This window comes from Orbicella faveolata, unplaced genomic scaffold, assembly GCF_042242905.1.
Source record: "Orbicella faveolata isolate gen_17 unplaced genomic scaffold, um_ofav_v1 contig_40, whole genome shotgun sequence".
Classification (NCBI taxonomy): Eukaryota; Metazoa; Cnidaria; class Anthozoa; order Scleractinia; family Merulinidae; genus Orbicella; species Orbicella faveolata.
In genome coordinates, this window is record NW_028301570.1 from 55702 (window position 1) to 72052 (window position 16351).

The window sequence follows — 16351 nt, forward strand, 5'->3', positions numbered from 1 at the left end:
AAAACAGAGGGATCAATGATGTGGAGGCGTATGGAAATCTTCTCTGAAGAGTCCAGTCCCAAAATGGCTCCAAAAGTCTACAACACGGCGTATTCCCAGGTGGTCACCCAGCCAGGTACTGACGCCGCCCAACAGGACTTGACTTCGGTGATCGGACGAGAACCGGTACGTTCCCTGTGGTGTGGTCGTAGACGAAAGAAACAACTCAAACCTTGCCCAATTGCTTGGACTCTCTTTTAAGTCTCTTAGAAGGAAGGCCTTTAATTGCTGTTGTCATGAATTTCCAATTACGTCTCGGCTACTTAACCCAGAGATTCCAAAGCCAGCTAAGACTTCAAATCACAAAAGGGCGATTCTCCAATGGTCAGTCATCAAAGCCACATTCAAGAGATTGCCTCCAGTGTGCTGCTCAGTGTTGCAGTGCTGTAATCAAACAAGAAAATCTTCTAATATGCTGTCAACTTGCTGCAAAAATAATTCCAAAAAAAAAAGACAACATTTTGAAAACAGAGGGATCAATGATGTGGAGGCGTATGGAAATCTTCTCTGAAGAGTCCAGTCCCAAAATGGCTCCAAAAGTCTACAACACGGCGTATTCCCAGGTAGTCACCCAGCCAGGTACTGACGCCGCCCAACAGGACTTGACTTCGGTCATCGGACGAGAACCGGTACGTTCCTTGTGGTGTGGTCGTAGACGAAAGAAACAACTCAAACCTTGCCCAATTGCTTGGACTCTCTTTTAAGTCTCTTAGAAGGAAGGCCTTTAATTGCTGTTGTCATGAATTTCCAATTACGTCTCGGCTACTTAACCCAGAGATTCCAAAGCCAGCTAAGACTTCAAATCACAAAAGGGCGATTCTCCAATGGTCAGTCATCAAAGCCACATTCAAGAGATTGCCTCCAGTGTGCTGCTCAGTGTTGCAGTGCTGTAATCAAGCAAGAAAATCTTCTAATATGCTGTCAACTTGCTGGAAAAATAATTCCAAAAAAAAAAGACAACATTTTGAAAACAGAGGGATCAATGATGTGGAGGCGTATGGAAATCTTCTCTGAAGAGTCCAGTCCCAAAATGGCTCCAAAAGTCTACAACACGGCGTATTCCCAGGTGGTCACCCAGCCAGGTACTGACGCCGCCCAACAGGACTTGACTTCGGTCATCGGACGAGAACCGGTACGTTCCCTGTGGTGTGGTCGTAGACGAAAGAAACAACTCAAACCTTGCCCAATTGCTTGGACTCTCTTTTAAGTCTCTTAGAAGGAAGGCCTTTAATTGCTGTTGTCATGAATTTCCAATTACGTCTCGGCTACTTAACCCAGAGATTCCAAAGCCAGCTAAGACTTCAAATCACAAAAGGGCGATTCTCCAATGGTCAGTCATCAAAGCCACATTCAAGAGATTGCCTCCAGTGTGCTGCTCAGTGTTGCAGTGCTGTAATCAAACAAGAAAATCTTCTAATATGCTGTCAACTTGCTGCAAAAATAATTCCAAAAAAAAAAGACAACATTTTGAAAACAGAGGGATCAATGATGTGGAGGCGTATGGAAATCTTCTCTGAAGAGTCCAGTCCCAAAATGGCTCCAAAAGTCTACAACACGGCGTATTCCCAGGTGGTCACCCAGCCAGGTACTGACGCCGCCCAACAGGACTTGACTTCGGTCATCGGACGAGAACCGGTACGTTCCCTGTGGTGTGGTCGTAGACGAAAGAAACAACTCAAACCTTGCCCAATTGCTTGGACTCTCTTTTAAGTCTCTTAGAAGGAAGGCCTTTAATTGCTGTTGTCATGAATTTCCAATTACGTCTCGGCTACTTAACCCAGAGATTCCAAAGCCAGCTAAGACTTCAAATCACAAAAGGGCGATTCTCCAATGGTCAGTCATCAAAGCCACATTCAAGAGATTGCCTCCAGTGTGCTGCTCAGTGTTGCAGTGCTGTAATCAAACAAGAAAATCTTCTAATATGCTGTCAACTTGCTGCAAAAATAATTCCAAAAAAAAAAGACAACATTTTGAAAACAGAGGGATCAATGATGTGGAGGCGTATGGAAATCTTCTCTGAAGAGTCCAGTCCCAAAATGGCTCCAAAAGTCTACAACACGGCGTATTCCCAGGTGGTCACCCAGCCAGGTACTGACGCCGCCCAACAGGACTTGACTTCGGTCATCGGACGAGAACCGGTACGTTCCCTGTGGTGTGGTCGTAGACGAAAGAAACAACTCAAACCTTGCCCAATTGCTTGGACTCTCTTTTAAGTCTCTTAGAAGGAAGGCCTTTAATTGCTGTTGTCATGAATTTCCAATTACGTCTCGGCTACTTAACCCAGAGATTCCAAAGCCAGCTAAGACTTCAAATCACAAAAGGGCGATTCTCCAATGGTCAGTCATCAAAGCCACATTCAAGAGATTGCCTCCAGTGTGCTGCTCAGTGTTGCAGTGCTGTAATCAAACAAGAAAATCTTCTAATATGCTGTCAACTTGCTGCAAAAATAATTCCAAAAAAAAAGACAACATTTTGAAAACAGAGGGATCAATGATGTGGAGGCGTATGGAAATCTTCTCTGAAGAGTCCAGTCCCAAAATGGCTCCAAAAGTCTACAACACGGCGTATTCCCAGGTGGTCACCCAGCCAGGTACTGACGCCGCCCAACAGGACTTGACTTCGGTGATCGGACGAGAACCGGTACGTTCCCTGTGGTGTGGTCGTAGACGAAAGAAACAACTCAAACCTTGCCCAATTGCTTGGACTCTCTTTTAAGTCTCTTAGAAGGAAGGCCTTTAATTGCTGTTGTCATGAATTTCCAATTACGTCTCGGCTACTTAACCCAGAGATTCCAAAGCCAGCTAAGACTTCAAATCACAAAAGGGCGATTCTCCAATGGTCAGTCATCAAAGCCACATTCAAGAGATTGCCTCCAGTGTGCTGCTCAGTGTTGCAGTGCTGTAATCAAACAAGAAAATCTTCTAATATGCTGTCAACTTGCTGGAAAAATAATTCCAAAAAAAAAAGACAACATTTTGAAAACAGAGGGATCAATGATGTGGAGGCGTATGGAAATCTTCTCTGAAGAGTCCAGTCCCAAAATGGCTCCAAAAGTCTACAACACGGCGTATTCCCAGGTGGTCACCCAGCCAGGTACTGACGCCGCCCAACAGGACTTGACTTCGGTCATCGGACGAGAACCGGTACGTTCCCTGTGGTGTGGTCGTAGACGAAAGAAACAACTCAAACCTTGCCCAATTGCTTGGACTCTCTTTTAAGTCTCTTAGAAGGAAGGCCTTTAATTGCTGTTGTCATGAATTTCCAATTACGTCTCGGCTACTTAACCCAGAGATTCCAAAGCCAGCTAAGACTTCAAATCACAAAAGGGCGATTCTCCAATGGTCAGTCATCAAAGCCACATTCAAGAGATTGCCTCCAGTGTGCTGCTCAGTGTTGCAGTGCTGTAATCAAACAAGAAAATCTTCTAATATGCTGTCAACTTGCTGGAAAAATAATTCCAAAAAAAAAAGACAACATTTTGAAAACAGAGGGATCAATGATGTGGAGGCGTATGGAAATCTTCTCTGAAGAGTCCAGTCCCAAAATGGCTCCAAAAGTCTACAACACGGCGTATTCCCAGGTGGTCACCCAGCCAGGTACTGACGCCGCCCAACAGGACTTGACTTCGGTCATCGGACGAGAACCGGTACGTTCCCTGTGGTGTGGTCGTAGACGAAAGAAACAACTCAAACCTTGCCCAATTGCTTGGACTCTCTTTTAAGTCTCTTAGAAGGAAGGCCTTTAATTGCTGTTGTCATGAATTTCCAATTACGTCTCGGCTACTTAACCCAGAGATTCCAAAGCCAGCTAAGACTTCAAATCACAAAAGGGCGATTCTCCAATGGTCAGTCATCAAAGCCACATTCAAGAGATTGCCTCCAGTGTGCTGCTCAGTGTTGCAGTGCTGTAATCAAACAAGAAAATCTTCTAATATGCTGTCAACTTGCTGCAAAAATAATTCCAAAAAAAAAAGACAACATTTTGAAAACAGAGGGATCAATGATGTGGAGGCGTATGGAAATCTTCTCTGAAGAGTCCAGTCCCAAAATGGCTCCAAAAGTCTACAACACGGCGTATTCCCAGGTGGTCACCCAGCCAGGTACTGACGCCGCCCAACAGGACTTGACTTCGGTCATCGGACGAGAACCGGTACGTTCCCTGTGGTGTGGTCGTAGACGAAAGAAACAACTCAAACCTTGCCCAATTGCTTGGACTCTCTTTTAAGTCTCTTAGAAGGAAGGCCTTTAATTGCTGTTGTCATGAATTTCCAATTACGTCTCGGCTACTTAACCCAGAGATTCCAAAGCCAGCTAAGACTTCAAATCACAAAAGGGCGATTCTCCAATGGTCAGTCATCAAAGCCACATTCAAGAGATTGCCTCCAGTGTGCTGCTCAGTGTTGCAGTGCTGTAATCAAACAAGAAAATCTTCTAATATGCTGTCAACTTGCTGCAAAAATAATTCCAAAAAAAAAAGACAACATTTTGAAAACAGAGGGATCAATGATGTGGAGGCGTATGGAAATCTTCTCTGAAGAGTCCAGTCCCAAAATGGCTCCAAAAGTCTACAACACGGCGTATTCCCAGGTGGTCACCCAGCCAGGTACTGACGCCGCCCAACAGGACTTGACTTCGGTCATCGGACGAGAACCGGTACGTTCCCTGTGGTGTGGTCGTAGACGAAAGAAACAACTCAAACCTTGCCCAATTGCTTGGACTCTCTTTTAAGTCTCTTAGAAGGAAGGCCTTTAATTGCTGTTGTCATGAATTTCCAATTACGTCTCGGCTACTTAACCCAGAGATTCCAAAGCCAGCTAAGACTTCAAATCACAAAAGGGCGATTCTCCAATGGTCAGTCATCAAAGCCACATTCAAGAGATTGCCTCCAGTGTGCTGCTCAGTGTTGCAGTGCTGTAATCAAACAAGAAAATCTTCTAATATGCTGTCAACTTGCTGGAAAAATAATTCCAAAAAAAAAAGACAACATTTTGAAAACAGAGGGATCAATGATGTGGAGGCGTATGGAAATCTTCTCTGAAGAGTCCAGTCCCAAAATGGCTCCAAAAGTCTACAACACGGCGTATTCCCAGGTGGTCACCCAGCCAGGTACTGACGCCGCCCAACAGGACTTGACTTCGGTCATCGGACGAGAACCGGTACGTTCCCTGTGGTGTGGTCGTAGACGAAAGAAACAACTCAAACCTTGCCCAATTGCTTGGACTCTCTTTTAAGTCTCTTAGAAGGAAGGCCTTTAATTGCTGTTGTCATGAATTTCCAATTACGTCTCGGCTACTTAACCCAGAGATTCCAAAGCCAGCTAAGACTTCAAATCACAAAAGGGCGATTCTCCAATGGTCAGTCATCAAAGCCACATTCAAGAGATTGCCTCCAGTGTGCTGCTCAGTGTTGCAGTGCTGTAATCAAACAAGAAAATCTTCTAATATGCTGTCAACTTGCTGCAAAAATAATTCCAAAAAAAAAAGACAACATTTTGAAAACAGAGGGATCAATGATGTGGAGGCGTATGGAAATCTTCTCTGAAGAGTCCAGTCCCAAAATGGCTCCAAAAGTCTACAACACGGCGTATTCCCAGGTGGTCACCCAGCCAGGTACTGACGCCGCCCAACAGGACTTGACTTCGGTGATCGGACGAGAACCGGTACGTTCCCTGTGGTGTGGTCGTAGACGAAAGAAACAACTCAAACCTTGCCCAATTGCTTGGACTCTCTTTTAAGTCTCTTAGAAGGAAGGCCTTTAATTGCTGTTGTCATGAATTTCCAATTACGTCTCGGCTACTTAACCCAGAGATTCCAAAGCCAGCTAAGACTTCAAATCACAAAAGGGCGATTCTCCAATGGTCAGTCATCAAAGCCACATTCAAGAGATTGCCTCCAGTGTGCTGCTCAGTGTTGCAGTGCTGTAATCAAACAAGAAAATCTTCTAATATGCTGTCAACTTGCTGCAAAAATAATTCCAAAAAAAAAAGACAACATTTTGAAAACAGAGGGATCAATGATGTGGAGGCGTATGGAAATCTTCTCTGAAGAGTCCAGTCCCAAAATGGCTCCAAAAGTCTACAACACGGCGTATTCCCAGGTGGTCACCCAGCCAGGTACTGACGCCGCCCAACAGGACTTGACTTCGGTCATCGGACGAGAACCGGTACGTTCCCTGTGGTGTGGTCGTAGACGAAAGAAACAACTCAAACCTTGCCCAATTGCTTGGACTCTCTTTTAAGTCTCTTAGAAGGAAGGCCTTTAATTGCTGTTGTCATGAATTTCCAATTACGTCTCGGCTACTTAACCCAGAGATTCCAAAGCCAGCTAAGACTTCAAATCACAAAAGGGCGATTCTCCAATGGTCAGTCATCAAAGCCACATTCAAGAGATTGCCTCCAGTGTGCTGCTCAGTGTTGCAGTGCTGTAATCAAACAAGAAAATCTTCTAATATGCTGTCAACTTGCTGGAAAAATAATTCCAAAAAAAAAAGACAACATTTTGAAAACAGAGGGATCAATGATGTGGAGGCGTATGGAAATCTTCTCTGAAGAGTCCAGTCCCAAAATGGCTCCAAAAGTCTACAACACGGCGTATTCCCAGGTGGTCACCCAGCCAGGTACTGACGCCGCCCAACAGGACTTGACTTCGGTGATCGGACGAGAACCGGTACGTTCCCTGTGGTGTGGTCGTAGACGAAAGAAACAACTCAAACCTTGCCCAATTGCTTGGACTCTCTTTTAAGTCTCTTAGAAGGAAGGCCTTTAATTGCTGTTGTCATGAATTTCCAATTACGTCTCGGCTACTTAACCCAGAGATTCCAAAGCCAGCTAAGACTTCAAATCACAAAAGGGCGATTCTCCAATGGTCAGTCATCAAAGCCACATTCAAGAGATTGCCTCCAGTGTGCTGCTCAGTGTTGCAGTGCTGTAATCAAACAAGAAAATCTTCTAATATGCTGTCAACTTGCTGGAAAAATAATTCCAAAAAAAAAAGACAACATTTTGAAAACAGAGGGATCAATGATGTGGAGGCGTATGGAAATCTTCTCTGAAGAGTCCAGTCCCAAAATGGCTCCAAAAGTCTACAACACGGCGTATTCCCAGGTGGTCACCCAGCCAGGTACTGACGCCGCCCAACAGGACTTGACTTCGGTCATCGGACGAGAACCGGTACGTTCCCTGTGGTGTGGTCGTAGACGAAAGAAACAACTCAAACCTTGCCCAATTGCTTGGACTCTCTTTTAAGTCTCTTAGAAGGAAGGCCTTTAATTGCTGTTGTCATGAATTTCCAATTACGTCTCGGCTACTTAACCCAGAGATTCCAAAGCCAGCTAAGACTTCAAATCACAAAAGGGCGATTCTCCAATGGTCAGTCATCAAAGCCACATTCAAGAGATTGCCTCCAGTGTGCTGCTCAGTGTTGCAGTGCTGTAATCAAACAAGAAAATCTTCTAATATGCTGTCAACTTGCTGGAAAAATAATTCCAAAAAAAAAAGACAACATTTTGAAAACAGAGGGATCAATGATGTGGAGGCGTATGGAAATCTTCTCTGAAGAGTCCAGTCCCAAAATGGCTCCAAAAGTCTACAACACGGCGTATTCCCAGGTGGTCACCCAGCCAGGTACTGACGCCGCCCAACAGGACTTGACTTCGGTCATCGGACGAGAACCGGTACGTTCCCTGTGGTGTGGTCGTAGACGAAAGAAACAACTCAAACCTTGCCCAATTGCTTGGACTCTCTTTTAAGTCTCTTAGAAGGAAGGCCTTTAATTGCTGTTGTCATGAATTTCCAATTACGTCTCGGCTACTTAACCCAGAGATTCCAAAGCCAGCTAAGACTTCAAATCACAAAAGGGCGATTCTCCAATGGTCAGTCATCAAAGCCACATTCAAGAGATTGCCTCCAGTGTGCTGCTCAGTGTTGCAGTGCTGTAATCAAACAAGAAAATCTTCTAATATGCTGTCAACTTGCTGCAAAAATAATTCCAAAAAAAAAAGACAACATTTTGAAAACAGAGGGATCAATGATGTGGAGGCGTATGGAAATCTTCTCTGAAGAGTCCAGTCCCAAAATGGCTCCAAAAGTCTACAACACGGCGTATTCCCAGGTGGTCACCCAGCCAGGTACTGACGCCGCCCAACAGGACTTGACTTCGGTCATCGGACGAGAACCGGTACGTTCCCTGTGGTGTGGTCGTAGACGAAAGAAACAACTCAAACCTTGCCCAATTGCTTGGACTCTCTTTTAAGTCTCTTAGAAGGAAGGCCTTTAATTGCTGTTGTCATGAATTTCCAATTACGTCTCGGCTACTTAACCCAGAGATTCCAAAGCCAGCTAAGACTTCAAATCACAAAAGGGCGATTCTCCAATGGTCAGTCATCAAAGCCACATTCAAGAGATTGCCTCCAGTGTGCTGCTCAGTGTTGCAGTGCTGTAATCAAACAAGAAAATCTTCTAATATGCTGTCAACTTGCTGCAAAAATAATTCCAAAAAAAAAAGACAACATTTTGAAAACAGAGGGATCAATGATGTGGAGGCGTATGGAAATCTTCTCTGAAGAGTCCAGTCCCAAAATGGCTCCAAAAGTCTACAACACGGCGTATTCCCAGGTGGTCACCCAGCCAGGTACTGACGCCGCCCAACAGGACTTGACTTCGGTCATCGGACGAGAACCGGTTTTTTTTTTTTTTTTTCTTAAAAGGCTCAAAGAGCTTTTTTATTTAGAATCCGCTAGTTATTTTATCAACTATTTAGACATCGTTATTTTTACAAATAGTGTCATAAAATAAATAAGACTTTTCAGTGTTCCATTTAGGGTGTCGTTAATTTACATCATTTAGTAGCTCAATATTTTTGTTACAATGTAAAAGTTAAAGTGTCATTTTCTACTTTAGCAAAAGCCTCTCCTAAACACCAATGATGTGGAAAGTAATATTGCGTGTGTCTCAACTTATATAACTTGTATTGGAAACGCAAATGCGATTTAACCATAGCTTTAAACAGCGCTTCGGGCGGATATGTCAAGTTCTTTGTTCGGTAGTTGACGGCGGATTTATAGATAGCCCAGCGGGCCAATGTTAGTGTCCAGTTGACTAAATCTAGTGATCTCGGTGTTAGAGAGTCATTGTTCGTTTTGGCTTTTCCAAATAACTTTACTTGTGTGGTGAGTGTCAGTTTCCGTTCAGTGATTTTATCCACATATGTCTGTAGCTGGTTCCAGAAATTATGGACAGTAGGGCAGTCGAGTATGGCGTGCTCCAAGGTGTCGGTAACACCACATCGGTGACAATACGGTGTGGCATACACCCCGATCCTGTTTAAAGACAAAGCGGTGGGGAGAACTCTGTGGGTGATCTTCCAGTTTACATCACCGTGTTTGTTGTTGATGAGCGGTGGATATAAAGCTTTCCATTGTTTAGCGTTAAAGCAGGGTTCTGGTTGAAGAGTCTGCTTCCAATGGTCTACAGCAGGGATAACGGGCTTCTCGGCTTGCAGCAAATGTGTGTAAAAATGACGCGTCCTGCACAATGAAATATCGATGGGTGTTTGTCCAGGCCTGGAGTTCACAATGCCAAAACAAGGTTGCAAGGTAGGCGGCGGCCACACTGAGGCAGTACAGATCTTTTTGGACCAATCTGGGGGAAGAGCGACAAATAGCTCTCTCAGTTCTTCTGTTGTTCTAGATAAGGTGCGCGGATTTTTCTCTGTTAGCATGTCGTGTATGGCTGACACAGGTAGGTACCCCGGGATAACTTCATAGCAGATGTCTCTAATCCGGGTGATTCCAGCTGCAATCCAGTCTGTAAAGATCAGGGGCTTGTCTTCAGTGGTAATTTCAGGGTTCAGGAACAGGGGCTCATTAAGGATATCAGTGACGGACTCAGCGGATCCGGTCCGCACGCGGTGATCCTTATGTCGGTGCCAAGCCGTTAGCAGTTCCTTATGAAAACTGGGTATGTCTCTATCGATACGCTGCAACGAATAGTCCAGTGCGAGAGACATCTTTCCAAGACGAAGATTGGAGATACGAAGAAAGTATGATGTGAAATGTTTCCAGTGTGCTTTTTCCTCTGATAGAAGCCTCCTCAAGGTGTTCAGACGTAAACTTCCGATTTTAGTCTGCAAACGAGGGATGTTGAAACCACCTTCCTTTAGGGGAAGGGCCAGGATGTCCTTTGTAGCCAGATGACGTTTGTAGTTCCAAAAGAAATCATAAAGTGATTGTTCAATCTGTGATACTGCCCAAGCAGGCATCGGTAGTGAAGTGGCGTTATACCATAATGTTGAAGCTAGGAGGCCGTTAATGACGAGCGCTTTACCTTTATAGCTTAACTGCCTGTGTCGCCAAGCGGCAATGATGTTATTTATTTTCTGTATTTTAGCCTCCCAATTCAGTCTCGTACAGTCCACGTTACCAAAGAAAATGCCAAGAATCTTCTCAGGGATAAAGTCATTATACCAATCAAAACCGTGAAGTTGATCCGTCCGTTCCTTAAAAGCTCCGCACCAGAGCCCCTTGCATTTTCCTTTGTTTATTTTTGCACCAGAGGCGCGTTCGTACAAATCAAATACGGTAAAAGCTTCATTGATGGAAGCATCGTCAGATAGCAACAGCGTCGTATCATCTGCATATTGTGACAATTTTAACTCTTCCTCGGAGTCAGGCGGTCGAATACCATGAATTCTAGGATTTTCGCGAATGTTTATAGCCATTGTTTCTGCGGTTAGGACATAGAGGGGCATAGAGAGGGCACAGCCCTGTCTAAGTCCGCGTTCTAGTTTAATAAAAGCGGTGAGCCAACCATTTGTCTTGACAGAGCTAGAGGCATCGTGATAGATCAATTTAATCCAGTTAATGAAGTTGGGTCCAAAACCAAAGCGTTCCAGACAAGCAAATAAAAAGTCGTGAGAGACTCGGTCAAAGGCCTTCATCTGGTCAATACTGATGAAGGCTAGACTGGTGTTTTTCTCGTTGACATAGGATATGACATCATTGAGAAGACGAGTGTTATCGTTAATTGTCCTTCCTTTTATACAGGCAGTTTGGTCAGAGTTCACGATTAGGGGTAGTACTTGTTGCAGCCTGTTCGCCAGCGCCTTTGTCAAAATTTTGTAATCAGTATTGAGTAGAGTTACTGGTCGCCAGTTCTTTAATTGTGTTCGGTCTCCTTTTTTAAACAATAAAGTAATGATTCCCCGCCGCTGTGAAACAGTAAGAAGGCCATTATCAAAAGCATAATTGTAGACACGTGTTAACTTCTCCCCGAGAATAGGCCAAAAGTGTTTATAAAAGTTCGACGTCAAGCCATCGCAGCCAGGTGATTTGTTGCTTTCCATTGCCATCACAGCTTTTCTTAACTCCTCCTCTGTAATAAGACCTTCGCAGGACTCACGTGCTTCATCAGGTAATTTTGGGATAGCACAGTCTAGAAATTTGTTTCTTGCATGTGCATCACTGGGTTGGGCTGCAAAGAGTTGTTTGTAGAATTTATGGGTTTCTTTCAGCAGATCTTGTGGTTCCGAGACGACATCAAGGTTATCCTTTGTCAAAACACGAATCGTTTGTTCTGCTTTTCGGCATTTCTCAAGCGAATAGAAGTAGCGTGTGCTCCGTTCTCCTTCTTCTAAAAACTGAGCTTTCGTTCTAATTTTAGTGGCTTCTAGATCTTTCAGTTCCAGCTGCTTTAATTTTTCTGTCGCAAGAAGGTAGTTCTCAATGTCCCGTGTGTTACCATTGTTGGATTTTTCCTGCAGCTTTATGAGGTTACGCTCTAGTTGAAACTTTTCATGGCGTTTCAGCTTTCCTAGTATTTTACCGCATCGAATTGCAACGATTTTGAAACCTTGTTTCGCCTTGTCCCACCATAGTAGCGGGTCTTCAAAAACTTCGAACTTGGTTTTCCAAAAAGTCCAGAAATCGTTGATCTCGGACTCGAAGGCCGCGTTAGACAATAGGTTGTTGTTAAAGTGCCAGTATCCGGGTCCGCGTTTTATCCTGTCAAAGTTTAAAGTCAGACAGACACTGTCATGGTCAGAATGAGGAAAGGGTTTGATCGAGGCGTCCATAACAAATTGATTTAAGGAGTGGCTAATTAAGAATTTGTCAATTCGCGTGCGTATGTGTGTTCCATTTGTGGGATGTCGCGCAGTCCAAGTGAAGCAGCGTTTATCCTTATTTCGATCCCTCCAGATATCAGATATGTTAAGTCGTGTGCAAATTCCATGGAGAGTTGTGGCAGCAAAATTCCTAGCATTTGGATTTCCACCGAATTTATCCCTTGCGTCTGCGATGCAATTAAAGTCACCACCGATGATGTTGTCAAGCTCCTCGGAAATAAAACCATCCAAGCTAGAAAAGAAAATTCGTCGATCGCTGTCTGTTTGAGGTGCGTAAATGTTTATGATGTTCAAGGTTTGATCATCAAGTTCCAGAACTACATTTAAAATCCGACCTTCATTATCACGTCGTATATGGTTCACAATACACTCAAGGCGTGAATGAATGAGGATAGCGACACCTCTCGCGGTATTTGTGCCATGATTAAAGATAACATCACCCATCCACTCGCGTTTGATTTGCATCTCCATGTCAACACTCCAATGAGTTTCTTGAAGTAGAATTATACCTAGTCTGTTTCGAAGAAAATAGGAAAAAGCCATTTTTCGTCGATCAGGGGAGCGAAGCCCCTGTGAGTTTACAGTTAAAATGGTTGTCATGACTAAACAGAGGAAGATGATTATAAAGTCCCGGTCCATTGTTCGTTATAAAAAATAAGAAAGCTAACTTGCAGACGACTTATGATCGGTATCAGAGGCAGTCTTTTTCTCCTTTCTTCTTCCGTTAGGAAGGTTTGGCGGAGGATGAATTCTCTGACGACGAACGGAGACGCTAGCCTTGCCGTCAGAATCAGTGTCAGTTGTGTGTTGTCGTTTTAACCCTTGTGCTCTTTCCTCTTGCTCCATTTCTTCATCGTGATTTTCTGGAACGGATTGACTTTCATTCACTTGATTATTTTGCGTAGGAGTATCCTTTTCTGAGTCTTCTTCAGACTCACTTGGCGCCCCTCGCTGTGCATCTTGCTGAGCATCAGCCGCGGCGCCATCTCGATCTGTGTTGGGCTCGTCTTCGTCGTTCGCTTCCCTCTGCTCGCAATTATACGACATGTGTCCTCGCTGCTTGCACACTCTGCATCGAATCATCGGGCACTTTTTCCTGGTATGCCCAAGTTCCTTACATTCCAAACACACAGGTTGCTGGTTATTGTGTATGATTCTGCACCACTCACCTCCGATTCGCATAGAATACGGCAAAGATGGTTTGTCTAAAACCATCTTCACCAGGCGATTCCCGTTTTCCATACCGGCCAAATCGTGGTCGGCTTTGTATTTGAGACGTATCACCTCACTTTTCAAAACACCATACTCCGATAGGGCCAATTTCACCTCCTCGTCGTCTACGTAGGAGCGAAGACCCAAAATACTGACGTTCATAAACTTCCCATGAGGAGGAGAACAATCGAAGTGGAACTCTTCGACATCAAAACCGTTACTAACAAGAAACTCCGCGTCAGCTTTCGTTTCAAGTTCCAGCAGGTATACATTATCTCCAAGATCTTGAAATACTTTCAAAGTGTCGCTGATTTCCTTTTCAATTCCAGCTTTAAGAACACCTAAACCAATTCTAACAGGTGAACGAAACGTGACGCTCCTTTCTCTCCGGTCCGCCATATTGGCGTCCCGAAGTTACGGAACACAAAACTCCCACACTCAAAGTATGGTTAGGCTTTTCCACAAAATAAGACCGCCAACTAATCAAACAACTTTTCAGCAAACAGATAACAATATCTAAACACTTCGATGGCCAAGAACAGGCAAAGATTCCACAGATTAGCACAGAGCTCGGACGAGAACCGGTACGTTCCCTGTGGTGTGGTCGTAGACGAAAGAAACAACTCAAACCTTGCCCAATTGCTTGGACTCTCTTTTAAGTCTCTTAGAAGGAAGGCCTTTAATTGCTGTTGTCATGAATTTCCAATTACGTCTCGGCTACTTAACCCAGAGATTCCAAAGCCAGCTAAGACTTCAAATCACAAAAGGGCGATTCTCCAATGGTCAGTCATCAAAGCCACATTCAAGAGATTGCCTCCAGTGTGCTGCTCAGTGTTGCAGTGCTGTAATCAAACAAGAAAATCTTCTAATATGCTGTCAACTTGCTGGAAAAATAATTGCAAAAAAAAAAGACAACATTTTGAAAACAGAGGGATCAATGATGTGGAGGCGTATGGAAATCTTCTCTGAAGAGTCCAGTCCCAAAATGGCTCCAAAAGTCTACAACACGGCGTATTCCCAGGTGGTCACCCAGCCAGGTACTGACGCCGCCCAACAGGACTTGACTTCGGTCATCGGACGAGAACCGGTACGTTCCCTGTGGTGTGGTCGTAGACGAAAGAAACAACTCAAACCTTGCCCAATTGCTTGGACTCTCTTTTAAGTCTCTTAGAAGGAAGGCCTTTAATTGCTGTTGTCATGAATTTCCAATTACGTCTCGGCTACTTAACCCAGAGATTCCAAAGCCAGCTAAGACTTCAAATCACAAAAGGGCGATTCTCCAATGGTCAGTCATCAAAGCCACATTCAAGAGATTGCCTCCAGTGTGCTGCTCAGTGTTGCAGTGCTGTAATCAAACAAGAAAATCTTCTAATATGCTGTCAACTTGCTGCAAAAATAATTCCAAAAAAAAAAGACAACATTTTGAAAACAGAGGGATCAATGATGTGGAGGCGTATGGAAATCTTCTCTGAAGAGTCCAGTCCCAAAATGGCTCCAAAAGTCTACAACACGGCGTATTCCCAGGTGGTCACCCAGCCAGGTACTGACGCCGCCCAACAGGACTTGACTTCGGTCATCGGACGAGAACCGGTACGTTCCCTGTGGTGTGGTCGTAGACGAAAGAAACAACTCAAACCTTGCCCAATTGCTTGGACTCTCTTTTAAGTCTCTTAGAAGGAAGGCCTTTAATTGCTGTTGTCATGAATTTCCAATTACGTCTCGGCTACTTAACCCAGAGATTCCAAAGCCAGCTAAGACTTCAAATCACAAAAGGGCGATTCTCCAATGGTCAGTCATCAAAGCCACATTCAAGAGATTGCCTCCAGTGTGCTGCTCAGTGTTGCAGTGCTGTAATCAAACAAGAAAATCTTCTAATATGCTGTCAACTTGCTGCAAAAATAATTCCAAAAAAAAAAGACAACATTTTGAAAACAGAGGGATCAATGATGTGGAGGCGTATGGAAATCTTCTCTGAAGAGTCCAGTCCCAAAATGGCTCCAAAAGTCTACAACACGGCGTATTCCCAGGTGGTCACCCAGCCAGGTACTGACGCCGCCCAACAGGACTTGACTTCGGTCATCGGACGAGAACCGGTACGTTCCCTGTGGTGTGGTCGTAGACGAAAGAAACAACTCAAACCTTGCCCAATTGCTTGGACTCTCTTTTAAGTCTCTTAGAAGGAAGGCCTTTAATTGCTGTTGTCATGAATTTCCAATTACGTCTCGGCTACTTAACCCAGAGATTCCAAAGCCAGCTAAGACTTCAAATCACAAAAGGGCGATTCTCCAATGGTCAGTCATCAAAGCCACATTCAAGAGATTGCCTCCAGTGTGCTGCTCAGTGTTGCAGTGCTGTAATCAAACAAGAAAATCTTCTAATATGCTGTCAACTTGCTGGAAAAATAATTCCAAAAAAAAAAGACAACATTTTGAAAACAGAGGGATCAATGATGTGGAGGCGTATGGAAATCTTCTCTGAAGAGTCCAGTCCCAAAATGGCTCCAAAAGTCTACAACACGGCGAATTCCCAGGTGGTCACCCAGCCAGGTACTGACGCCGCCCAACAGGACTTGACTTCGGTCATCGGACGAGAACCGGTACGTTCCCTGTGGTGTGGTCGTAGACGAAAGAAACAACTCAAACCTTGCCCAATTGCTTGGACTCTCTTTTAAGTCTCTTAGAAGGAAGGCCTTTAATTGCTGTTGTCATGAATTTCCAATTACGTCTCGGCTACTTAACCCAGAGATTCCAAAGCCAGCTAAGACTTCAAATCACAAAAGGGCGATTCTCCAATGGTCAGTCATCAAAGCCACATTCAAGAGATTGCCTCCAGTGTGCTGCTCAGTGTTGCAGTGCTGTAATCAAACAAGAAAATCTTCTAATATGCTGTCAACTTGCTGCAAAAATAATTCCAAAAAAAAAAGACAACATTTTGAAAACAGAGGGATCAATGATGTGGAGGCGTATGGAAATCTTCTCTGAA

General features: G+C 44.2%; 1 protein-coding gene, 4 non-coding genes and 17 pseudogenes across 5 annotated transcripts; all 22 read right to left on the reverse strand.

Moving 5' to 3' along the window:
- Window positions 1–74: 74 nt before the first annotated feature.
- On the reverse strand, window positions 75–193 carry LOC149100071 (5S ribosomal RNA). The gene has a single exon (XR_016203395.1). It is a non-coding gene; the product is annotated as a 5S ribosomal RNA (ribosomal RNA).
- Window positions 194–577: 384 nt separating this feature from the next.
- On the reverse strand, window positions 578–696 carry LOC149100072 (5S ribosomal RNA; annotated as a pseudogene).
- A 384-nt stretch (window positions 697–1080) lies between these two features.
- Window positions 1081–1199, reverse strand: LOC149100073 (5S ribosomal RNA; annotated as a pseudogene).
- A 384-nt stretch (window positions 1200–1583) lies between these two features.
- Window positions 1584–1702, reverse strand: LOC149100074 (5S ribosomal RNA; annotated as a pseudogene).
- Window positions 1703–2086: 384 nt separating this feature from the next.
- On the reverse strand, window positions 2087–2205 carry LOC149100075 (5S ribosomal RNA; annotated as a pseudogene).
- A 383-nt stretch (window positions 2206–2588) lies between these two features.
- LOC149100076 (5S ribosomal RNA) lies at window positions 2589–2707 on the reverse strand. Its single transcript, XR_016203396.1, has one exon. It is a non-coding gene; the product is annotated as a 5S ribosomal RNA (ribosomal RNA).
- Window positions 2708–3091: 384 nt separating this feature from the next.
- Window positions 3092–3210, reverse strand: LOC149100077 (5S ribosomal RNA; annotated as a pseudogene).
- A 384-nt stretch (window positions 3211–3594) lies between these two features.
- LOC149100078 (5S ribosomal RNA) lies at window positions 3595–3713 on the reverse strand (annotated as a pseudogene).
- A 384-nt stretch (window positions 3714–4097) lies between these two features.
- On the reverse strand, window positions 4098–4216 carry LOC149100079 (5S ribosomal RNA; annotated as a pseudogene).
- Window positions 4217–4600: 384 nt separating this feature from the next.
- On the reverse strand, window positions 4601–4719 carry LOC149100080 (5S ribosomal RNA; annotated as a pseudogene).
- Window positions 4720–5103: 384 nt separating this feature from the next.
- On the reverse strand, window positions 5104–5222 carry LOC149100081 (5S ribosomal RNA; annotated as a pseudogene).
- Window positions 5223–5606: 384 nt separating this feature from the next.
- On the reverse strand, window positions 5607–5725 carry LOC149100082 (5S ribosomal RNA). Its single transcript, XR_016203397.1, has one exon. It is a non-coding gene; the product is annotated as a 5S ribosomal RNA (ribosomal RNA).
- Window positions 5726–6109: 384 nt separating this feature from the next.
- On the reverse strand, window positions 6110–6228 carry LOC149100083 (5S ribosomal RNA; annotated as a pseudogene).
- A 384-nt stretch (window positions 6229–6612) lies between these two features.
- LOC149100084 (5S ribosomal RNA) lies at window positions 6613–6731 on the reverse strand. The gene has a single exon (XR_016203398.1). It is a non-coding gene; the product is annotated as a 5S ribosomal RNA (ribosomal RNA).
- A 384-nt stretch (window positions 6732–7115) lies between these two features.
- Window positions 7116–7234, reverse strand: LOC149100085 (5S ribosomal RNA; annotated as a pseudogene).
- Window positions 7235–7618: 384 nt separating this feature from the next.
- On the reverse strand, window positions 7619–7737 carry LOC149100086 (5S ribosomal RNA; annotated as a pseudogene).
- Window positions 7738–8121: 384 nt separating this feature from the next.
- LOC149100087 (5S ribosomal RNA) lies at window positions 8122–8240 on the reverse strand (annotated as a pseudogene).
- A 4580-nt stretch (window positions 8241–12820) lies between these two features.
- On the reverse strand, window positions 12821–13768 carry LOC149100088 (uncharacterized). The gene has a single exon (XM_089276583.1). It carries the CDS (start codon window positions 13766–13768, stop codon window positions 12821–12823), a length of 948 nt encoding a protein of 315 aa, XP_089132709.1.
- A 597-nt stretch (window positions 13769–14365) lies between these two features.
- On the reverse strand, window positions 14366–14484 carry LOC149100089 (5S ribosomal RNA; annotated as a pseudogene).
- Window positions 14485–14868: 384 nt separating this feature from the next.
- On the reverse strand, window positions 14869–14987 carry LOC149100090 (5S ribosomal RNA; annotated as a pseudogene).
- Window positions 14988–15371: 384 nt separating this feature from the next.
- LOC149100091 (5S ribosomal RNA) lies at window positions 15372–15490 on the reverse strand (annotated as a pseudogene).
- Window positions 15491–15874: 384 nt separating this feature from the next.
- LOC149100092 (5S ribosomal RNA) lies at window positions 15875–15993 on the reverse strand (annotated as a pseudogene).
- Between the last annotated feature and the right edge of the window lie 358 nt (window positions 15994–16351).

Coding starts and splice junctions, on each gene's coding strand:
- LOC149100088 (XM_089276583.1), bottom strand. CDS start 13,768: ATGGCGGACCGGAGAGAAAGGAGCGTCACGTTTCGTTCACCTGTTAGA.